General features: G+C 35.5%; 1 protein-coding gene and 1 pseudogene across 4 annotated transcripts in view; both read left to right on the top strand.

Annotated features, from left to right (window-relative positions):
* Nucleotides 1–15,523, top strand: part of LOC107697181 (glycerophosphocholine phosphodiesterase GPCPD1-like) — a 20,747-nt gene extending 5,224 nt beyond the window's left edge. For all 4 annotated transcript variants that reach the window (XM_016497858.1, XM_016497859.1, XM_016497856.1 and 1 more), the window contains exons 6-20: nt 1,585–1,626; nt 1,731–1,854; nt 2,179–2,404; nt 3,322–3,484; nt 3,996–4,125; nt 4,801–4,855; nt 4,948–5,040; nt 5,259–5,336; nt 5,435–5,474; nt 5,940–5,998; nt 6,213–6,278; nt 6,370–6,506; nt 7,539–7,674; nt 7,810–7,970; nt 14,405–15,523. In XM_016497858.1, the coding sequence (XP_016353344.1) occupies nt 1,585–1,626; nt 1,731–1,854; nt 2,179–2,404; nt 3,322–3,484; nt 3,996–4,125; nt 4,801–4,855; nt 4,948–5,040; nt 5,259–5,336; nt 5,435–5,474; nt 5,940–5,998; nt 6,213–6,278; nt 6,370–6,506; nt 7,539–7,674; nt 7,810–7,970; nt 14,405–14,588 (1,694 nt within the window). In that variant the 3' untranslated portion in view covers nt 14,589–15,523. The remainder of the gene's footprint in view (nt 1–1,584; nt 1,627–1,730; nt 1,855–2,178; nt 2,405–3,321; nt 3,485–3,995; nt 4,126–4,800; nt 4,856–4,947; nt 5,041–5,258; nt 5,337–5,434; nt 5,475–5,939; nt 5,999–6,212; nt 6,279–6,369; nt 6,507–7,538; nt 7,675–7,809; nt 7,971–14,404) is intronic.
* Nucleotides 15,524–17,539: 2,016 nt separating this feature from the next.
* Nucleotides 17,540–19,974, top strand: part of LOC107697180 (beta-soluble NSF attachment protein-like) — a 9,052-nt pseudogene continuing 6,617 nt past the window's right edge.

Here is a 19,974-nt window from a genome sequence, read left to right as displayed (position 1 = left end):
AAAAAAAAAAACTACAACTTTTTTTTTTAAAGAAAAATGTAAAGTGGCTAAGTTAGGGGAAGGCAAAAGAAAAAAAGCATTGCTTGTAAACCCAAGAATGTGCCAGTGAAAACTGCTTCGCTCTGTTTGTGTAGGAGGAGTAATAGTCCACTAAATGTTATGGTTTCTAATAATTAGGTTCCATTAGATTCCCTTAAGTGGCTTTTATTGACATTACATCTGTCCATGACGAATAACACTAAAATCAACATTAAAGACAACATGAAATCAAAATGTATTATTTTCTTTAGAACATGCATCAATGGTTCATGCGCAATAAGACCAGATGCATTTATTTATAAAGTAAATAGCTTAATGTGCACGATTCATTGATGTATTTTATGAAGAAAATAATAAATTTTGATTTCATGTTGTCTTTAATGTTGATTTTAGTGTTATTCGTCATGGACAGATGTAATGTCAATAAAAGCCACTTAAGGGAATCTAATGGAACCTAATTATTAGAAACCATAACATTTAGTGGACTATTACTCCTCCTACACAAACAGAGCGAAGCAGTTTTCACTGGCACATTCTTGGGTTTACAAGCAATGCTTTTTTTCTTTTGCCTTCCCCTAACTTAGCCACTTTACATTTTTCTTGAAAAAAAAAAGTTTTAGTTTTTTTTTTATACTTGCGTTCATTTTTAATTGTTGATTTTTACATTAGAAACTACATTTAAAAAAAAATGATTTTAAAGCACACATGCATTTAACACTCCATTATTTACATGCACAACACACATTTTTTTATTATTTTGAGTTCATTTTTATATTTAAACCATGTAAAGGATGTATTAAATGCTCTTTTATTTACAAGCACAATGCATTTTTTTTCTTTGAAATGTATTTATTTTTTTGTTAAATAATTGCTTTAATTATCTTGAGTTGATTTTTATATTAAAAACTACATTAAACTGTATTGTAAAGCACACATGTATTTAACGCTTCTTTATTTACATGCACAACGGACATTTAACACACATGCATTTAACAAACTATGCAAAACAATATATTTTAAGGGCATCTATAGTTTTTTTTTTTTGTTTTTTTAGTTTTTACTAGGCAGGGTCCATCATTTTAATCATGTAACTGTTTACTCCAGATGTTATGTGTTATGTTCCTTAAAAGTTTGTCAGCATTTCTTTATGCTTGTGTTGCCACAAAACAATTTGCTTGCATGGTAACACTTGCCGAATTATGCATTTAGATTATTGTTACTTTTTGGCAACCAATTAATAATCCTTTTATAATTATCTCTAGTGTTACACTTAAATTCTAACATGGCCAGTTTTTGCTTGTATAAAATACAGGCTACAAACGTTTAGAGCACCAGGCAGTACAGAGCAAACTGAACACTTCTTTTATCTGTATATTTTGATTGTTTAAGAAACAAACCAGAAAACGAATGTCTCATGCCAGCACTGGAAAATGGGTTGGGGTCAATTTGCTCTGTACTGGTACCTCTTAACTTTAGATATATATAACTGTAGATGTGTAACAGGAGCAGTTGACTTTCCATATTAAATTTAGTTATGTCTTGCAGAACCAGAGCTTGTGATTGACGATGGACATTTTGGAATCCATAGTAAGTTTGATCATTTAAACGAATAAACTTTAGTTTTAATGTAAAACAAAACATTATCATGTCATCTTACTTTAATATGCAAATAAAATTGGTTTGAACTGCAGGTGGTGTTGAGTGTGTGGACTCTGGCTGGTTGACGTGCCAGACAGAAATTCGTCTCAGGCTTCATTACTCTGTGAAACCTCCAGTATCTATTACTAAGAAACAATTTAAGAAGTCACGCTTCAGGTAATATCCTTCACAGAATACATATTTAACTCCTAGAAAACTTCAAGGTCAGTCAGTCACATTTATTCATAAAGGTCATTAGAAATCCGTTAGAATCACCTGAAAAAACAATTACTAGTCAAATTGATCTGTTAATTAATGGTAGGGATGCAAAATATTGCAAGCAGTTTAGTAGGGCTTATTTTTCCAATTCAAACACTATATTTTCTTCTAGACCATGTACTAAACATTTATTTGTCTTTTCAAATTCACATTATACTGTTTTGATGGCCGATTTTAAAGAAAATAATAAAATATAATTCATCCAATCAATGGCTGCCTTAGATTGAAGCTGATGCTTGAAGGTTTTGAGGAGGATGAAGAGGAAAGCCCTTCATCATTGCATAAGATGACCACTACGCTGGAGACCAGTATGATCAGTGACAGCGATTATAAGTCGCGTCATTCCCAGCCAGAATGTGGATACGCCCTTGAACCCTCCAAGTGGACCGAATACAGTATTCACACCATGGACCCCGACAACCTAGAGCTCACCTTTGAGTTCTTTGAGGTACGGAAACCTTTGGTATTGTTTAATAGGAAGATTTTGACCACAACTGCATCACAAAGCATTTTGATGGAGTTTTTTTTTTTTTAAAGGGGTCATATGATGCAATTTAAATTTTTCCTTTCTCTTTGGAGTGTTACAAGCTCTTGGTGCATAAAGAATATCTGTAAAGTTGCAAAGACTAAAGTCTCAAATCGAAAGAGATATTCTTTATAAAAGTTAAGAGTCAACCACGCCTACCTAAAACGGCTCGTTCTAACACGCCACCACATGTCTACGTCACGATGTGGGAAGATTTGCATTTGCATAACCGCCCAAATGTTCACGCAAAGAAAGAAAGTGTAACTTTTATTCTCGCTGTAGTATTGTTGTTGCCGCCGCCATGTTGTGAAGGCGCTGTGTTTCGTTGTGAAAGCGAAACTACTTAGTTTGGCCTTCCAAAAGAGGACGATATCCGCTTCGTTATGCCTAGAGCTGATCCGTGCTGGTCGCTGAAGAAATACATCAACTTCGCGCTGTCGATCGCCGGATCGGCTTTCACCGTGGACGAAGCGGAGTCCAGCCCGGGGTCGTCACATGTGGACTCCTTCGTCAAATCTGCCGGCTGCGCCGTTCTCAAGCCCGCCCGCCTCTGCTCACTCAAGCCGGCCTCCGCTCACTCAAGGCCCTCACTATGTGACGCTGTTTCGTTGTGAAAGCGAAACTACTTTGTTTGGCCTTCCAAAAGAGGACATGACTAGAAATCAGTGGTGAAAATAATGTGTTTTTGAACCTTAAACCACATAAACACATTTCATTACACCAAATACACAAAATAATGTTCTTTTTAGCAGCATCATATGACCCCTTTAAATTTACATTTATTTTGCATGAATCCTGTTGGTGACTTATGGCTGTTATGTCACATCTTTGTTGTTTAGGAGGACCTGAGTGAGACCGTGGTTCAGGATGATGTCCATCCAGGCTACGTGGGCACCGCATGCCTCTTGTCATCTTTTTTCGTGGAGAGTGGCAAAGATCAGGGTGTGGTCACACTACCCATCATGAGCCGAAATTCCAGACAGACAATTGGAAAAGTTAGAGGTATAATCAGTACCACAATGCACTGACGTTCAAAGTCTAAACATCTCATTTGTACACCATAAAACTAATGCACATTCCTGCCGCCCATGATGGAATCTGTTCTTTCACTGCATGCACACAAAACCGAAAACGCAGGTCACATGACCATTCATGCAGATACAACAATGAGCATGATGTTATTGTTTACACGGTCTTCAAGGATACACAGAGCGAATGTGGGCAGCACGCCATCATTTTCAAAAGCCTCAATTTTGGTCCGTTTACACTGAAACACAACCCCAGAGTTTTCAAACTAAAACGGGGTCTGCAGCGTTTTCGAAAGGCTCTGTTTTCAAGGTTCGAAAACGCCGGAGTAGTGTAAACAACAGGCGTAACCGTAGCAAAAGTTATGTGTTTTAAAATGAAAACGCACTAGTGTAAACGTAGCCTTAAGCATTAAGTGTTGACTTCACTAATGTAAATGATTAAGTATTGACTAAAGTAAATGCTTTTATTCTTGATGGGATTTCAGTGGATTACTTGGTGACACGTCCTATTCAAGGCTTTCAGTGTGACATGAGGCAGTCTTTTACCAAATACTGGAAGAAAAGGAGCGCTTTGGATGTTGGACACAGAGGAGCAGGAAGCACACTTGCTCTCAAGTGAGTAGCAACAGTGTGGATGATCGGCATGTCGGCATGCTGCTACAAGAATCCTGAGCCTGTCCGCTTGAATTTAGGATGGGTAGGCCCACAAGGCATCTGTGCAAGATTTTTACAGAGGGGAAAAGTGATGTCTGTGTCACATTTCACCAAAATTAAAAGTGGTATTTTCTCCTAATTACCCTAATTTTTAGGATCATTGAGATTTTGCATTGCAAATTAGGCAGGAGGAATATGTGCTTTATTTTCATGATAATAATGTCACAATGCAAAAAAAGGTTAATGGTCTTGCAAATTAATATTTTTTATTTAATTACAATTTTCAATTACAAATAGTTACAATTACTATTTCACAATAGTAAAATACATTCAGATCCCCTGACAATTTGCACTGAAATTGTAAGTAAAAAAAAAAATGTTTACATCAGTCCTGTTTTTGTTGTTGTTGTTGCTGTTTTTAAGTTTAACAAATGTTGCTTTTCAGTCATCTAAGGTGTGTATTGACTCTACAGTTTTTTACAGAGCCTGTTACACAGGCTGTGCAAAAATTCAAAAGTATGAAAACACAACAAGCACACCTGAGGGTTGCTGCATGAACAGAGTTTGAGAGAGAAGTGCATGTTTAACAGAAAGAAATATGTTGCTGAAAGAAAATATGATTCTCTTTTATTTCAGACATCACAAGATCAGGGAAAACACAATTGCCTCATTTCTAAGTGCGGCCAACCATGTGAGTGTAAATAAAGAATGCAACTCAACCAAAATACATAAAATTTTGTTATATGAAATATAAGGCCAAGGCATATCTGTTTTTTTTCACAGGGAGCTGCTTATGTAGAGTTTGATGTTCATCTATCTGAAGATTTAGTTCCAATCGTGTACCACGATCTCACCTGCTGCATTTCTATTAAAAAGGTAACATTTACATTTTGCTCTTATTACTTGACAGTGAAAAGTCACTATTTGAACTATCATTTCAACAACTCATTTTGTGTCCTTCAGTGTAGCTTTTGTTTTGACTCCGATTGAAGACTTCCTATTAAACCTTTAAAATTCAGACTTGGAACAGTCATAAACTCTGATTAAAACTTCTATCTTCCCTTGTGCTTTACATTTCTTGTGTTCTTTTATAGAAAACTGACAAGAACTCAATGGTATTGTTCGAAGTTCCTGTCAAGGATCTTACATTTGATCAACTTCAGCTTTTAAAAGTAAGACTTATTTCACATTCTTTTACTGTGATTGATCAATTAAATGCAATTATCTCCATGTTGATATTGATGAGTGCGCTTGTGTTTGTCTTTCTCAGCTCGTCCACACAACTGCCATGGAAGTTCATGACCACAAAGGTAGAATTTGATTGATTTGTGTCACAAAAGTACAATACAAATGCAGATCATTATATAACAACTTGTTAAACTAGCTGATGGCTTTAATGACAGATTAATGTGCAGTGTTTTGTCTGTTTAGGTTTTGTTGAAGAAGAGTGTACCTATAGAGAGCAATAGTCAGGTTCCAAAAATCTAAATCTCATTCAAAATCTCCATAATTATTTTTTTTAGCGATAAGTATTAAATCTTTCAAGACAGACCAGTTATTAGCTTTGAGTTTGTTAAACAATGTTTTACGCCTATTTCACCTAACATTAGATAAGTTATTTTTTTGCTGTAAATCAGTGTTGTTATTTATCTCGGATCTGGTTGGTATGGTTTATGGCTTAAAACCCAAGCCTCTGTTGAGCTGTATCGCGCTAAATAAACAGTTAACTGTTGAATAGATAAAGATGATTGTTTGTGTGGTGTTGCTTTGCCTAGACTTGCAGGATGAAGAGGAGTATATAGATGAGCACCAGTCTTTCCCTTCCCTTTCACAGGTATGACAGCTTTATCTTTTCATATAAAATTTTGACCTCAGGAATATATATATATTTATTTTTTTTTTACTTTTTTTTTTTCTTTTGTAGTTTAAGTAACTTTTTCACCTCTTTTATCAACCAAAATTTTAAGAAAATTGTGATAAATGTTTGCTTATATTGCCCACCTGTACTGCTTGGTTAACCTCTTTTCTCATTTGATGTCATGTTCCAGATATTCCAGGCTGTTCCAGATCATGTGGGATTCAACATTGAGCTGAAGTGGATTTCTCAGTTCAAGGTTTGTGTTGCCTAAAGTGATGTGTGCGGTGGTTTGATCTCAGTGTTACCGGAGAGAAAAACACCCTCATTGTATTTGTTTCTCCAAACAGGATGGCTCCTGGGATGGTAAACTCTCCTCCTACTTCAACATGAATCAGTTCTTGGATATCATCCTTACCTGTGTGCTGCAGAACGCCGGCAATAGGAGAATAGTCTTCTCATGTTTTGATCCTGATGTTTGCACAATGTAAGAGGCCTTGTTCACATGCATATTCTATAAATGCACAGATTTTGAAGGTTATATATATTTACTATAGCAGCCAATTTAAGCACAGTATAAACCAACAATATGTTTTTTTTAAATATACAATATGTCCAGGGACATTTATTAAAGAAACAGTCCACTTAGAAATTAAAATTGGCTGAAAATTTCTTACCCTCAGGCCATCCAAGATTGTAGATGAGTTTGTGAAATGTAGCATTGCATCATTTGCTCACCAGTGGATCCTCTGCAGTGAATGGGTGCCGTCAGAATGAGAGTCCAAACAGCTGATAAAAACATCACAATAACCCATAAGTAATCCACACTACTGCAGTCCATCAATTAATGTCATAAAGCGAAAAGCTGCGTGCTTGTGACAAACATAAAGATTCATCATCAAGATGTTTTTAACTTCAAACTGTTGCTTCAAACTAAAATACAAGTCCATAATCTATAATATTGCTTTCTCCAGTGAAAAAGTCATCTAGTCTGAATCAGGAGAGAAATATGCACAAATCAAGCACCTTTTACACATTTCTAAACAAATATGTTGGTGGATTTTGATGTGAGAGGACAACAGGTGACTTTTTCCCTGACGGAAGCGTTATGGATTATGGACTTGTATTTTGGCCAGAAGCAATGGTTTAAAGTTAAAAACGCTTTAATGATGGATTTGTTTCTTACAAACACAGCTTTTCACTTCACAAGACATTAACTGATGGACTGGAGTGGTGTGGATTACTTGTGGATTATTGTGATGTTTTTATCAGCTGTTTGGACTCTCATTCTGACGGCACCCATTCACTGCAGTGGATCAACTGGTGAGCAAGTGATGGAATGATAAATGTCTCCAAATCTGTTCTGATGAAGAAACAGACTCAACTACATCTTGGATGGCCTGAAGGTGAGTAAATGTTTAGCCAATTTCCATTTTGGGGGGAACTATTCCTTTAAGTAAGTAAATAGTCAACCTTGATTTTGTTTTTAAGTTTAAATAAATTGTGTTGTCTTCTTCAGGGTGAGGCAAAAACAGAACAAATACCCCATCCTGTTTCTGACCCAAGGAGTGACAGACCTCTACCCTGAACTCATGGACATCCGCTGTCAGAGCACTAAGATCGCCATGAGCTTTGCTCAGAGTGAGAACATACTGGTAAGAGATCAGTGGTGTGACAGCACAGCTGTTGATACTTCAGAGACAGAGACAGCCAGTTTGGCAGCATCAAGCGGTGCCATGTCAAATTTCATGACAAAGACTAAATAAAGACTTTTTTGTATGTGTTCACAGGGAATCAGTGCTCACACTGATGAGCTCTTGCGAAACATGGAGTTCATCAGAGAGGCTCAGTCTAAAGGGTTGGTGGTCTTCTGCTGGGGCGACTATAACAACGACCATGAGAACAGGATGAAGCTGAGGGAACAGGGCATTGATGGCCTCATATACGACAGGTGGGCTATAATTTGTCTTTCTGTACTAGGGAACCTTCAGTTCCTCCAACAGCAGTCTTTAGTAGGGCTGAGAATATTGATTAAATGTTTACTTGTACTACATATTGACAATATATTGTTGAACTTTTCACATGTGAAAACCAAATCAGCTAGTCATAAAGGTACAGGAGCAAAGTCATAAAGATATATAAACGTCATAAAGGTACAGTAGCAATATCAGTCTGTTTAAGTAAGAAAAGGGGTGGAAAATGGTCAGTTGTGTTTTTGGCATAAGAAACAAAAACTATTAGAACATATTGCATAAACCCACAAGAGGTGATGTTGTCATACATAATTTGAGTGCCATGTTGACTCTTTCAACATCATCAATGATCGTGCATGCATTTCTGTATAAATGACGTAGTGGTTTACAGTATGGCTCTTCCCTGATGGCCCAGGCATATCAGCACATGTCTAAGTGAAGCTGCGTTTCATTCTGGGTAAAGGTTAATCTAATCAGCGATGTTCTGTGTTTATGTAATGCACTTTATGACATATATGCACTTTTCAATTAGTTACAATCAGACATAACCTCCGGCTGTGTAAATATCACTGTGTATGTATGTGGAAAAAATGTAGCTGTAAAGTGTATCCAGTAAAACCAGTTCTGAGGTCCGTCATAGTGTTGGGCGATATGGTAATTTTTCAAATCGTCATATCGCCAGTCCGTGAGATCGCCGATAGATGATATTATCGTGCGTGGGTGGGTGGGGGCAAGAGAGAGACTCACTGTACTTGTCATAGGCTATTTCATAACTATTTGGTGTTGTAAACCGCGTGCGAGAGAGTGAGGGAGCCTATGGAAGCACCACGAATCTAAATAATATAGTTTCAAGCATAATGATAGACTAACATGTTAAATACAAAAATATTTAAAACAGCTAGTTCATATATATCCGGATACAACTAGGGCTGGACAATAATTCAATATCAATATGTATCGCGATATAATTTTTTTCAATAACGGTGATATGATTTTTAAACACATTTCCGATATTTCGATATACATTACCAGTGTTTCCCATACATTTATTTATTTGTGGCGTTTGACTTCGTTGAATAAACATGAGCACTGCACGTTTCAAAATCAAAACGCGTCGCGGGTGTTTTATATGAATGTATCTCTGAAGGGAACCGACTGTCTTCAGAATAGTTTAGATGGCATTTTTATCTGATAAAGTAGCGTTCATGAGCGGAGCTGCTTTGTTTACAGCCATTACTGGAGAAACCGTTAGTTCCACCGCTCTCACAGCGCCTCCTGCTGGCACACAATCAGTTTGCATTTTCAATAATAAACCCATTTCCAGCAACATGCTTTTGTTGTTGCTCTATTTTTTTGTTTTCTGAAGCAACTCGGAGCACGTTTCATACTCTTTATCCTGGTTAATGCACGTTTCAATCTATAAGAATAATCAGCCTACACTACCAGTCAAAGGTTTTTGAACTGCAAGATTTTTAATGTTTCTTAAAGAATTATCTTCTGCTCTCATATCGAGAGTCGAATTAATCGAACTTTTGATTTATTCGTCCAAAATTGATGAATTCCGTGGCATTCCGCGCTATAGAGTAAATTACGTTTTTATGAATGGACTCCGTGATCCCGTCCGCGTTTTCTCAGAAACCATATGGCCCTAGAAATGTAACCACACTTCAGAACATTTCGGCTTGCCCTGCGTGTTGTTTTAACGAGTTGCAGGGGTGACTAGTGTTGGGCGATATGGTAATTTTTCAAATCGTCATATCGCCAGTCCGTGAGATCGCCGATAGATGATATTATCGTGCGTGGGTGGGTGGGGGCAAGAGAGAGACTCACTGTACTTGTCATAGGCTATTTCATAACTATTTGGTGTTGTAAACCGCGTGCGAGAGAGTGAGGGAGCCTATGGAAGCACCACGAATCTAAATAATATAGTTTCAAGCATAATGATAGACTAACATGTTAAATACAAAAATATTTAAAACAGCTAGTTCATATATATCCGGATACAACTAGGGCTGGACAATAATTCAATATCAATATGTATCGCGATATGAGGGCTTGGTTAAAATATTGCACATATATAGGCCGTTCAGATTACTTGTTAAAGTGCAACGAAATACGTTATATCAGCAGATGATATGTATCTGTGTTTGTGGTTGGAGACTCCTTCAACAGCTACAGGCTCCTCATTTGCGCGCGCGCAATAATAATAATAATTATTATTAATACATTAATAGGAGTATGAGCCTCCTTCTCTACTGTAGTAAAACCCTCAAGACCTGCTTAGAGAAACTCTGTTCCTTTTTATTGAAATTTAAAGGAATAATTCACCCAAAAATGAAAATTCTGTCATCATGTACTTACCTCTGCTCATTCCAAACCTGTATGATTTAATTTTTTTTTGTTTAGTATTAGTTTGTCATTTATTTTGTGTAAAATTACAGAACCGGCTTTCTGACAAGATGCGCATTAAATATCGCAGCCCTAATATATATACACACACACACACACAATACTTAAATCTGTACTTTCTATACATGTATACAATAATTATATATAGGGATGTAACGAATCAACGCGAGCCGGATGAAAATCGATACAAATATGTGACGATTCAAATCAGTTGAGATGTTAAACGAATCGCGATACATTTGGGGGTGGGAGTTTATATGAATGTATCTTTGAGGGGAACTGGCTGTCTTTAGAAAAGTTTAGATATTTTCTTTTCATCTCATCTCTGTATAATTCATATTAAAGCAGCACTCATAAGTGCAGCGCTGCTTTGTTTACAGCGGTAACCAAGGAAACGCTGTATCTGCTGTTCCATGAGCGCCACCTGCTGTCAGAGAGTGAATCTGCGTCTCATTCAGAGCTTCTGCTCTTTGTTTCGTGCAGATGTTTCATGTAGTATAGTTTCACAAAACTAAAGTCAGAGCATTCTGTCTTTGTTTTAAAATGTCAAATTATGCAATCTAATTTAGATTTTAAAAAACTGCTCATGCTGCATGTATTCAGCATCTTTGTTTGGATTGTGATTCAAATGCAGTGGTTGCCTCTAATTTTGAATGGAAAGAGCACAGGTAGCCTTTGTTTATATGAAGAGATTTTTTTGTCTTATTTATTTGATTAGATTTAGGGTTTGTTTTAAAATTTCAATTTAGTTTTGTTATTTGACATATTTCTGTTTCACAAAGAAATGTGCAGCATTTTGTCCAAGCAATAATAAAAGCACACCTTTTCATTTATAATTTGTCTTAAATTCTAATTTTGTTTAGAAAAAATCGAATTGTGAATCGGTATCGTTAATCACATCAGGAGTTGAGTGAATCGTTACATCCTTAATTATATACAACGATAACGTATTACTACCAAACAGTCTTGAAAAGATTTCAGTTTTAACCTTTGATTTGTTTGATGTGATTTTTCCTTGGTAACCAAATATTTATATGCATTATTGACTCTTTATTGACTTTTAGTCCCTTTTTTAAATATTCCTCACACCTTTTTATGGTAATTTGCCTCTTTTTTCAGAATACATGAATGCTTGGTGCCAAAGCATAATGCTTCAACTTCCTCTGATGCCCGTAATGTCATCTGTTTCCTAGTTGTTTGTTTGTTTTTTTATTGGCATTTGGCTGCTTCCTGACTTGTCATTCTCACCGACTAGCACCAAGAGAACCGTATTGTTTTACACCAATGATGTGAGGCAGTAAAACTGTGGAGATTTGTTTTTGAGTAGCTTTTATTCAAATGATTCAGCACTGGGTTGCGGTTCAGCTGCCTGTTACATCATTCTGAGCATCCGAGACTTCCTCTATATATGGGTGACTTAGTTTACCCCCCAGAACCCATATTACACAAATTACAGTGCAGATGTGCATTTGTTTTATTTCCACTGTGAATTTTTCAGTACTAGCCACGTTAACAGTGCATGAATCCCCTTCATGGACCTCGATGACTTAATCATTGAAGGATAAATGAATGAATAAATGGATGGATGGATGAATTAATGGCTTCTGCTCTCAAACCAGCATGATTGAGGATCTTGATAAAGGCATGGCAGAAAAAAGCTGCATTTATCTATATATGAATTATCTCACTCTAAACGTATTTGCTGTGCCAGTAAACCCAACTTAAAGGGGTCATATGATGTTGCTAAAAATAACATTTTGTGTATTTGGTGTAATGAAATGTTTATGCAGTTTAAGGTTCAAAACGTCACACAGCGTCACACACTGCGGGCTTGAGTGAGCGGCGGCCTGCGGATTCGACAGGAGGCTTGCGGCAACCACATGTGATGACCCCGGGCTGGACTCCACTTCTTCCACGGTGAAAGCCGATCCGGCGATCCACAGCGCGAAATTTATGTATTTCCTCAGCAACCAACATGGATCAGCTCTAGGCACGACGAAGCGGATATCGTCCTCTTTTGGAAGGCCAAACAAAGTAGTTTCGCTTTCACAACGAAACACACAGCGTCTTCACGACATGGCGGCGGCGGCAACAATACTACAGCGAGAATAAAAGTTATGGCTTCTTCCTTTGCGTGAACATTTGGGCGGCGTTATGCAAATCTTCCCACATCGTGATGTAGACATGTGGGGGCATGTTAGAACGAGCCGTTTTAGGTAGGCGTGGTTGACTCTTAACTTTTATAAAGAATATCTCTTTGGTTTTGAGACTTTAGTCTTTGCAACTTTACAGATCTTCTTTATGCACCAAGAGCTTGTAACACTCCAAAGAGAAAGGAAAAATTTAAATCGCATCATATGAGCCCTTTAAACCCAACTATATTCGAATTCGATCGTCTGTTATTATAATATTATAAAAATTATGTGTTAGAATAATTATAGAAGATTATAAATCGTGATGAGTGCTTTTCCGACACATTTGCAATAATGACTCCTTTTTCATGAATAAACAATGTTTTATTCCTTGGGGGTACATATGGGATGTATTTTTAATAGCCGAGTGCTTACTGAACATGTTTTGGCATGTCATTTGTAATGGATAATGAAGAACATAAACAAATTTTCCAAGAGCCAACGGAAAAGAGCCCATCAGTATGCATAATGCTCTTAATCACACATATATCATCTGACACCATGATGGTAGAAACATCGTGGTAGAAGACTTGTTGATGTCAACTGTGACTTTCCTTGTCACAAATATTTAGGTCCCTCGCACATATAAATGAATGAAGTTGTTCCAGTTTCCATGGATATCCTTTAAATGCTATCATGTTTTCTGAATTTCTGACACTGGTGAATAAACATTTAATGAATATCCTGTTCTTGTGAATCTAAATAACATCCCAGAGCTGTGAGAAGTCCCAAAGCAGTGAGGTTGGATTTTCAGGCTGTTGTTTTTGTTTATTCTGAAAGAGAATGTGGCTTGTTTTTAATTTTTTGACCTTAGTGAGAGTAGACATCATAAATAAAGTCAACGTGCAATTCAAAATATATGTTTTAAATGTACATCCCTGATCTTAATATAAACAATTTATATACTAAAGAAGGCATAATAATGGGTCATCTTAGAGGGATAGTTCACTCAAAAATGATAACTCTGTCATCATTTACTCACCCTCCACTTGTTTCAAACCTGTATAAGTTTCTTTCTTCTGCTGAACACAAAAGAAGAAATTTTGAAGAATGTTGTTTTCAAAACGCCTTTGACTTCCATAGTATTTTTTTCCATACTATATTCCATACTACTACAGTATTATATCTGCTTTTGTGTTCAGCAGAAAGAAACTTTTTATGGAGTAACTGACTATTTTTTTATTGTGTTTATTTTAACTTGCATGCGGTCTGAATTGATTCTTATTTGAAAGGATCCAGTTCGGAAACAATTGTAATTTGAAATTGAAATTGTATATACATTTTCATTCAGACTACTGAAGTAGAATAGGTTGCGACAGCAGTTCATGTTAACTTTAATTTGATAGGATGAAAATGAGGCTATGGGGGTACAATCACAGTCTGTTTAACCTGTCTCACTGTCCTGTGTCACAAACTGTCCTAATTTCCATGTTTTCTGGAGTTGTTTTTTGCCCAACAAAGACTTTTTAATGTTTGGTTGCACAGACTATACTTGTAATGCTCAAAGCTTCGTTTTCATTTGTCATATTAAATATTCTGTCTACTCCAAGGTCAGTAGCCGAAATTAAAAGCATGCTATGGCAAAGATATGGAGATGCTTATCATAAAACACTGAAAACTACAGTGAAATCTACTCACATTTTTTGCTCTTGGTCAAAACCTTGGTATGATCCCCTCCCCTTCACTTTGGATGGCTATTTTTATGTTAATGAAACTTCCTTATAGCTTTGTCCTTGTTAGATGACACTCTTTCTTTCCCACAGATTGACACACAGCTAAAACAATGTTTTGCACCATTTCTTTGTCCAAAGAATCTGTGATGACAAACTCGAGCAGCCAAACATCTTCAAAGTAGAGGAACAGGGTGGAACTCTAAAGGAGGTCATTCAAACATGTGCCTGCTCCTCCTACAGCATTCCCTGCTCCTCCATGCCGTGTGCAGGAAAAGCCCAGGAGGCCAACGGGGAGTCAGATTCCGGCCTCAGTTCCTCTTGAGACCCACACAGCCAGTCCACCTTCACTCTATGTCTGTAATCTTCCAACAAAGCACCAGAACTAAGGCACAAATGCACTCTGTCATTAAGCCAAACTTAAGCCTGAGATGTTTTAGAGTATAATCGTGTAAAGAATGATATTGGGGACAATTACACAACGCTAACTTCCACAAAGGCAATATTTTTGCTTTATTTAGCCAATTTGCTGTATATTGTGATGGAAAAAAAGCTGTATAGAATGAGTAATATTTGTTTTATAATTCTTAATATTCTGTTGAGAGTTTCTAGGGAACACCTGTTTTTTTTCTCTTCCAAGTATTTATCGATTTCTTTATCTGCGAAATCAGTATTGAACGTTAACACGGTATAGTATTTCAATTTCTTGAACAACAAAAATTGAGGATTATTATGCCATACAAATAAGACTGAATAATTCAAATTATTTAAAAGCTATCAATAGCTATTGTATTTCAGTAGCTAAGAGTGAGGCCTGCCTCTTTAAAATCTCAAAAGACACTTGTGACTTGAACATGTTCCTCCCCTGTATATAATTATCTTTTCACTATTATATCCATCCACAAATTAATTCTTAAATGAAACTCTGATGGTTTAAGCAGAACAAAATTGAATCTTCTTTTTATTCAGATGGGCAGTTGACATGAGCTCTTCACTGTAAATGGGTATATATTTGAATGAATGTGCCTCGTTAAACCTGTATATGCTGCTGAGTGTCAGTGTGACCTTGTCTCTCAGCAGATATTTATTCTGCTTCTCACTACAGGGCAGTGAATTCATGCATGTTTGCTGTTCAATGCCACACTGGTCTCCAGCAACTTGCTGTATGAATCCACATTCAATGTTGTGGATGTCACCATGCCAACATAAACCAGAACAATGCTCTGAGAGCCAGAATAAACATATTTATTACCAATGAAAGCTGGGTCTTTCCTTTTGTTCGGGGTGATCCCAAAATGACCAAATCCTTGGGCACTACAAATAAGATTATGCATTATGGGTAGAAAATAGTGCACTACATAATATAGGAATGAAAGTGTATACTACAAATTCAGGCTATAAAATGGCTAATACGCCTTATAGTGCAGTATATAGAAAAAGGATGCCAGTTAGCAACACAGCAATATATTGTTCACTTTCCATGAATAAATTGTGATTTTTTTTTTCAAGAAAAAATTTATCAGGTAACCATAATTTAGTATGCAAATATTGCTGTGCTATGGTGCTTGTTGGTTACATTTTGAATGCTGAATATGAAAAATATAAAAAATTATAATAGCAATACAAATTATAATACTAATATATATTTTATGTGAAAATTATTTAGCATTGAATAATATTATAAATAAGAAAATATTTCATTTCCAGGACCTGGTCATGCTGTCGTAATCATATTTAATTAAAAACATTCTAAATAAATAAAACATACACAAAGTAAACATAGACTAAGATTGAAAGTATTTGCAAAAAAGGTTGCATGTAATTTTTACGTTAAAAGACTGGAGTTGAATAAATTGTGGGTGAAAAAAAGTAGGTAGATGAAAAATAAAACTGCAGTAGTTGTAAATACAATGTTTTCAGCAAAAATTCAAAAACTTAATCTTTGATACAGGGTGATTGTGAATGTTAGAGTAAGCTGACTTCATTCGAGGGCACTAGATGTGGTGTTTCAATGTTTGATGTTGAAATGCTCTTTTATCTGTCACAGGTGAGGTGGCCTTTGGTGTGTAACGTCATTCTGCAGCTGTGTGGTGTCCATTAATATTTAACATTCTGCTCTGGCCGCAGCTGAGCATTTCCTATTTGTTCTCCCACATTATACATATAAGCATCAATGGAAAATCACCAGCAAATCTCCCTTGCACTCTGAAGGCTTTGTCTGAAATCATAGTGAGCTGCCCACATTCATAAGCCACTTACAATGGCCAGAGATGCTGTCTAGCTAGTTTTAATACAAGTTATTGTACCCATAATTGTTTTCCCCATATTGCTGCAAACGAGTGCAGAGGAAAGAAAACAAACCACCCTTTCCTCAAAAGAATCTTGTATAAACAGAGGAAAGGTGTGATGCTTTTATTGTACGTTGTAGATGATTTGAGTTTTGAAAGTACTCGCTCCTATAAATTTGTATGCCTCAGCCTGTTTCTTTCACTGTTTTGCTGTCTTTACAACTTTAAGATATGCACTATGTTATGATATATCACACTATGTCACACTGATAGCTTGGATTTTTACATTTGTGTTTATAGATTGGTTATTCTTGTTATTCAGTACCTTTTCATGTCCCAATATGTCTTAATATATTGGATCAAATAGTAAATTCACAATTAGTAAAGATAGAAATCTAATATTGAGCTACTTTCAATGTTTCAGCCCTTGGAACTTCTTGTAGTGAACTAGTCTGGCGATCTACAGTACCATCTAGTGCTCAGTATGTAATGTGCATTTATTTTTCGTCATAATAATCTGCAGTGGCATTGCAGGAGCCTGTTGCTTATTAATCAACATTGTGGTGAAAGCTTGCTCTTTATATATGCAACTTATATATGAGCTGTAATGAACCAAAATTAAGCCTACAATATTTTATCTTCACATACTCTAACTAAACTAAACCACACATCTAATCAAAATAAAATAAAATAAATAATAATAATAATTTTACCATATCCTGAAGATTAAAACTACTACAAATCGCGCATTTATTCAAATATTGTTTAGTTAAAATGGCGTTAAGTTTATACAATTGCTGGTACAATAATTTCAAAATAAATTCAGGCATAATTTCTTACAATATAAAAATTGCAATATTACGTAACGCGCATTTATGTGTGTGTATATGGGAGTTGTAGTTTATTTGTGTTCGATTATTTTTAACGGCCGTTCATTTAAGCTCGGTCGCAAAACTACAAATCCCATAATGCTTTGCTCGAGCGTCCTGAACGCCCACGCTTAATAAACGCAATGACAGTAATTCCCCGCTGCCATAGTGACAGAGCGCGAGAGAAACGAGCAGATAAACGAAAATAGATTTTAGTGTTTATCTGCTAATTTAACTACAGAAATAATGGACAATTCCGGGAAAGAAAAGGAGGCAATTCAGCTTATGGCTGAAGCCGATAAGAAAGTGAAGTCTTCCGGCTCTTTTTTAGGAGGAATGTTTGGGTAAGATTAAATACATGCTTACTTCCCTATTTATTTACCCGACGAGTCCGCTGGTCTGTTAAGAGATGTTCTCAATATGATCACGTTGCCAAGCTTGGGTTTTATGTTAATTAGTTAATGCTGAGTTTTTAATTGTATAAAAACTAAAAATATATATGAATTTTATTGTACAAGGGCCCAAGCTGTGACAGGCCGCTTTGCGCTTCAACCGATGGAAAAAAGGGCTTGTTCATTAAAATGCATAGTTGATCTTTTTAAATAACGATTTTTGCATGATCATTATGAATGAAATAGTGATAATAACTGATGTGATTTCATGATTGGGCCACCAAGTGAAGGGGTTTGTGTTTAGCGCATTAGTGGCGCAGTGGCTGCGGTATTTACATTATTTTTCTTGTTTTTATGTCACTATAATAATATTAACAAAGAGGGAACACATGTACAATCGTACTACCGTGTTTACATATGGACTTTTTATTTTAGTAATGTTTACATATGTACTTGAATTTTTAGTCTGTTGCACATTATGTAATAATAATCTAAAGTTAATGTGAAACAAGATATGGTACTATTTTAATAATAATATTAAATGTATTGTAATAAAGTATGTATAAGTGTACTCATTTTAAATATTATGATTAATAAAAATAAATATTTATTCAAATAAATTCGAATTTTAAAATATATATTTAAAAGTACAACTTTATTTTAATCATTATAACTTATGATTTTAAACTTTACAACAATGGCTGATTAAAGCCATTCTTCAGTTTATATCCATATTTTTTGAAGAGCCCGGTGTCGACAGCAACAGTGAGATGCTTTATTGACACCCCAGACATATTCAGCACATATTCAGTGTTATTTATAGTAAACAAGCTCTGACCTAGTATGGTGTGAAACGGATTTATTTCAAATAGTTTTAATTAATATGATATGAGGCACTTGAAAACTGACCCGATTGAATACTCCCACCAGGACACAAGTTTTCTAGGCTATTACCAGCTATAATTTTCTGACTTAACCCAATAATATACATACAATCAAATTTGACTTGGTAAATCAATATTAATCAGTATTAATAAAGTGTTTACCTTCTGGTTTATAGATTTGTTAGGCAAGCATTATAGTTTTCATTAAGGTATTAAATTGGAAAAAAGACAACTGAATCTTCTCACATCTTCCAGAGGAAATCACAAAGTGGAAGAGGCATGTGAGATGTACGCCAGAGCGGCCAACATGTTCAAAATGGCCAAAAACTGGAGTGGTATGTGCTTTTTAGTGGTGCAGACATGACGTGCTTCATATTTAACCAGCGGTGTTGTATTATATAATGCTTAAAAGGTCATTATGTAATATACATACAAATAGTTTGAACATGAACCCTTTGTGCATTTTTATATATGTTCAACTGTGAAATATTAATATTTCTGAATGAATATAATATCATTAATGAAGTTATCCTAATGTTATCTTGAATAATTATACAGCTTTGTTTGTAATTGACAGGATATATTATGATGTTTATTATATATTCATATTCTGCTGTATCCAGCTGCAGGCAATGCTTTCTGTCAGGCGGCCAGACTTCACATGCAGCTTCAGAATAAACACGATTCGGCCACCAGCTACATCGATGCGGGAAATGCCTTCAAGAAGGCAGATCCACAAGGTGAGGCCACAGATCAACTTCCAGCTTCATGACAGTCAGTTGATTTATTCTGTATCAGCACATGTTGATACATCTCAAGATGAATATATAATATATGACTGTTGCTGAGCCGTCATATATTTCTAAACAAGTTAATTCTATCACTTTTTTAATGAATGGATTCATGAATTAAATTACTCTCATTTTATAAAACAGTTGTTTCTGTGTGAACTTAACAGTGTTATTTATGTACTATTATAGTATTATTTATTATTAATATTTTGAGTTAGCCCTTTTATTTTCAGTTTTCATTTTATTTTGTATTAATTTTATGTGCTTTTGTCATTTCTATTTGTTTTTTTGTTGTTGTAATATTTCTATTTAGTTTTAATTCATTTTGTTTAATATTTAGTTTTAATTCATTTTTTATTTCAGTTTTCATATCATAATAATCATATTATATAAATCCTTTATAATTTTTCTTTTTAATTTTATTTCAATTAATTAAGCAATTATATATATATATATATATATATATATATATATTTAATTCGATTTT

The sequence above is a fragment of the Sinocyclocheilus anshuiensis genome, unplaced genomic scaffold, assembly GCF_001515605.1.
Source record: "Sinocyclocheilus anshuiensis isolate Anshui unplaced genomic scaffold, SAMN03320099.WGS_v1.1 scaffold38, whole genome shotgun sequence".
Taxonomy (NCBI): Eukaryota; Metazoa; Chordata; class Actinopteri; order Cypriniformes; family Cyprinidae; genus Sinocyclocheilus; species Sinocyclocheilus anshuiensis.
This window is presented reverse-complemented; position numbering and strand designations above follow the sequence as displayed.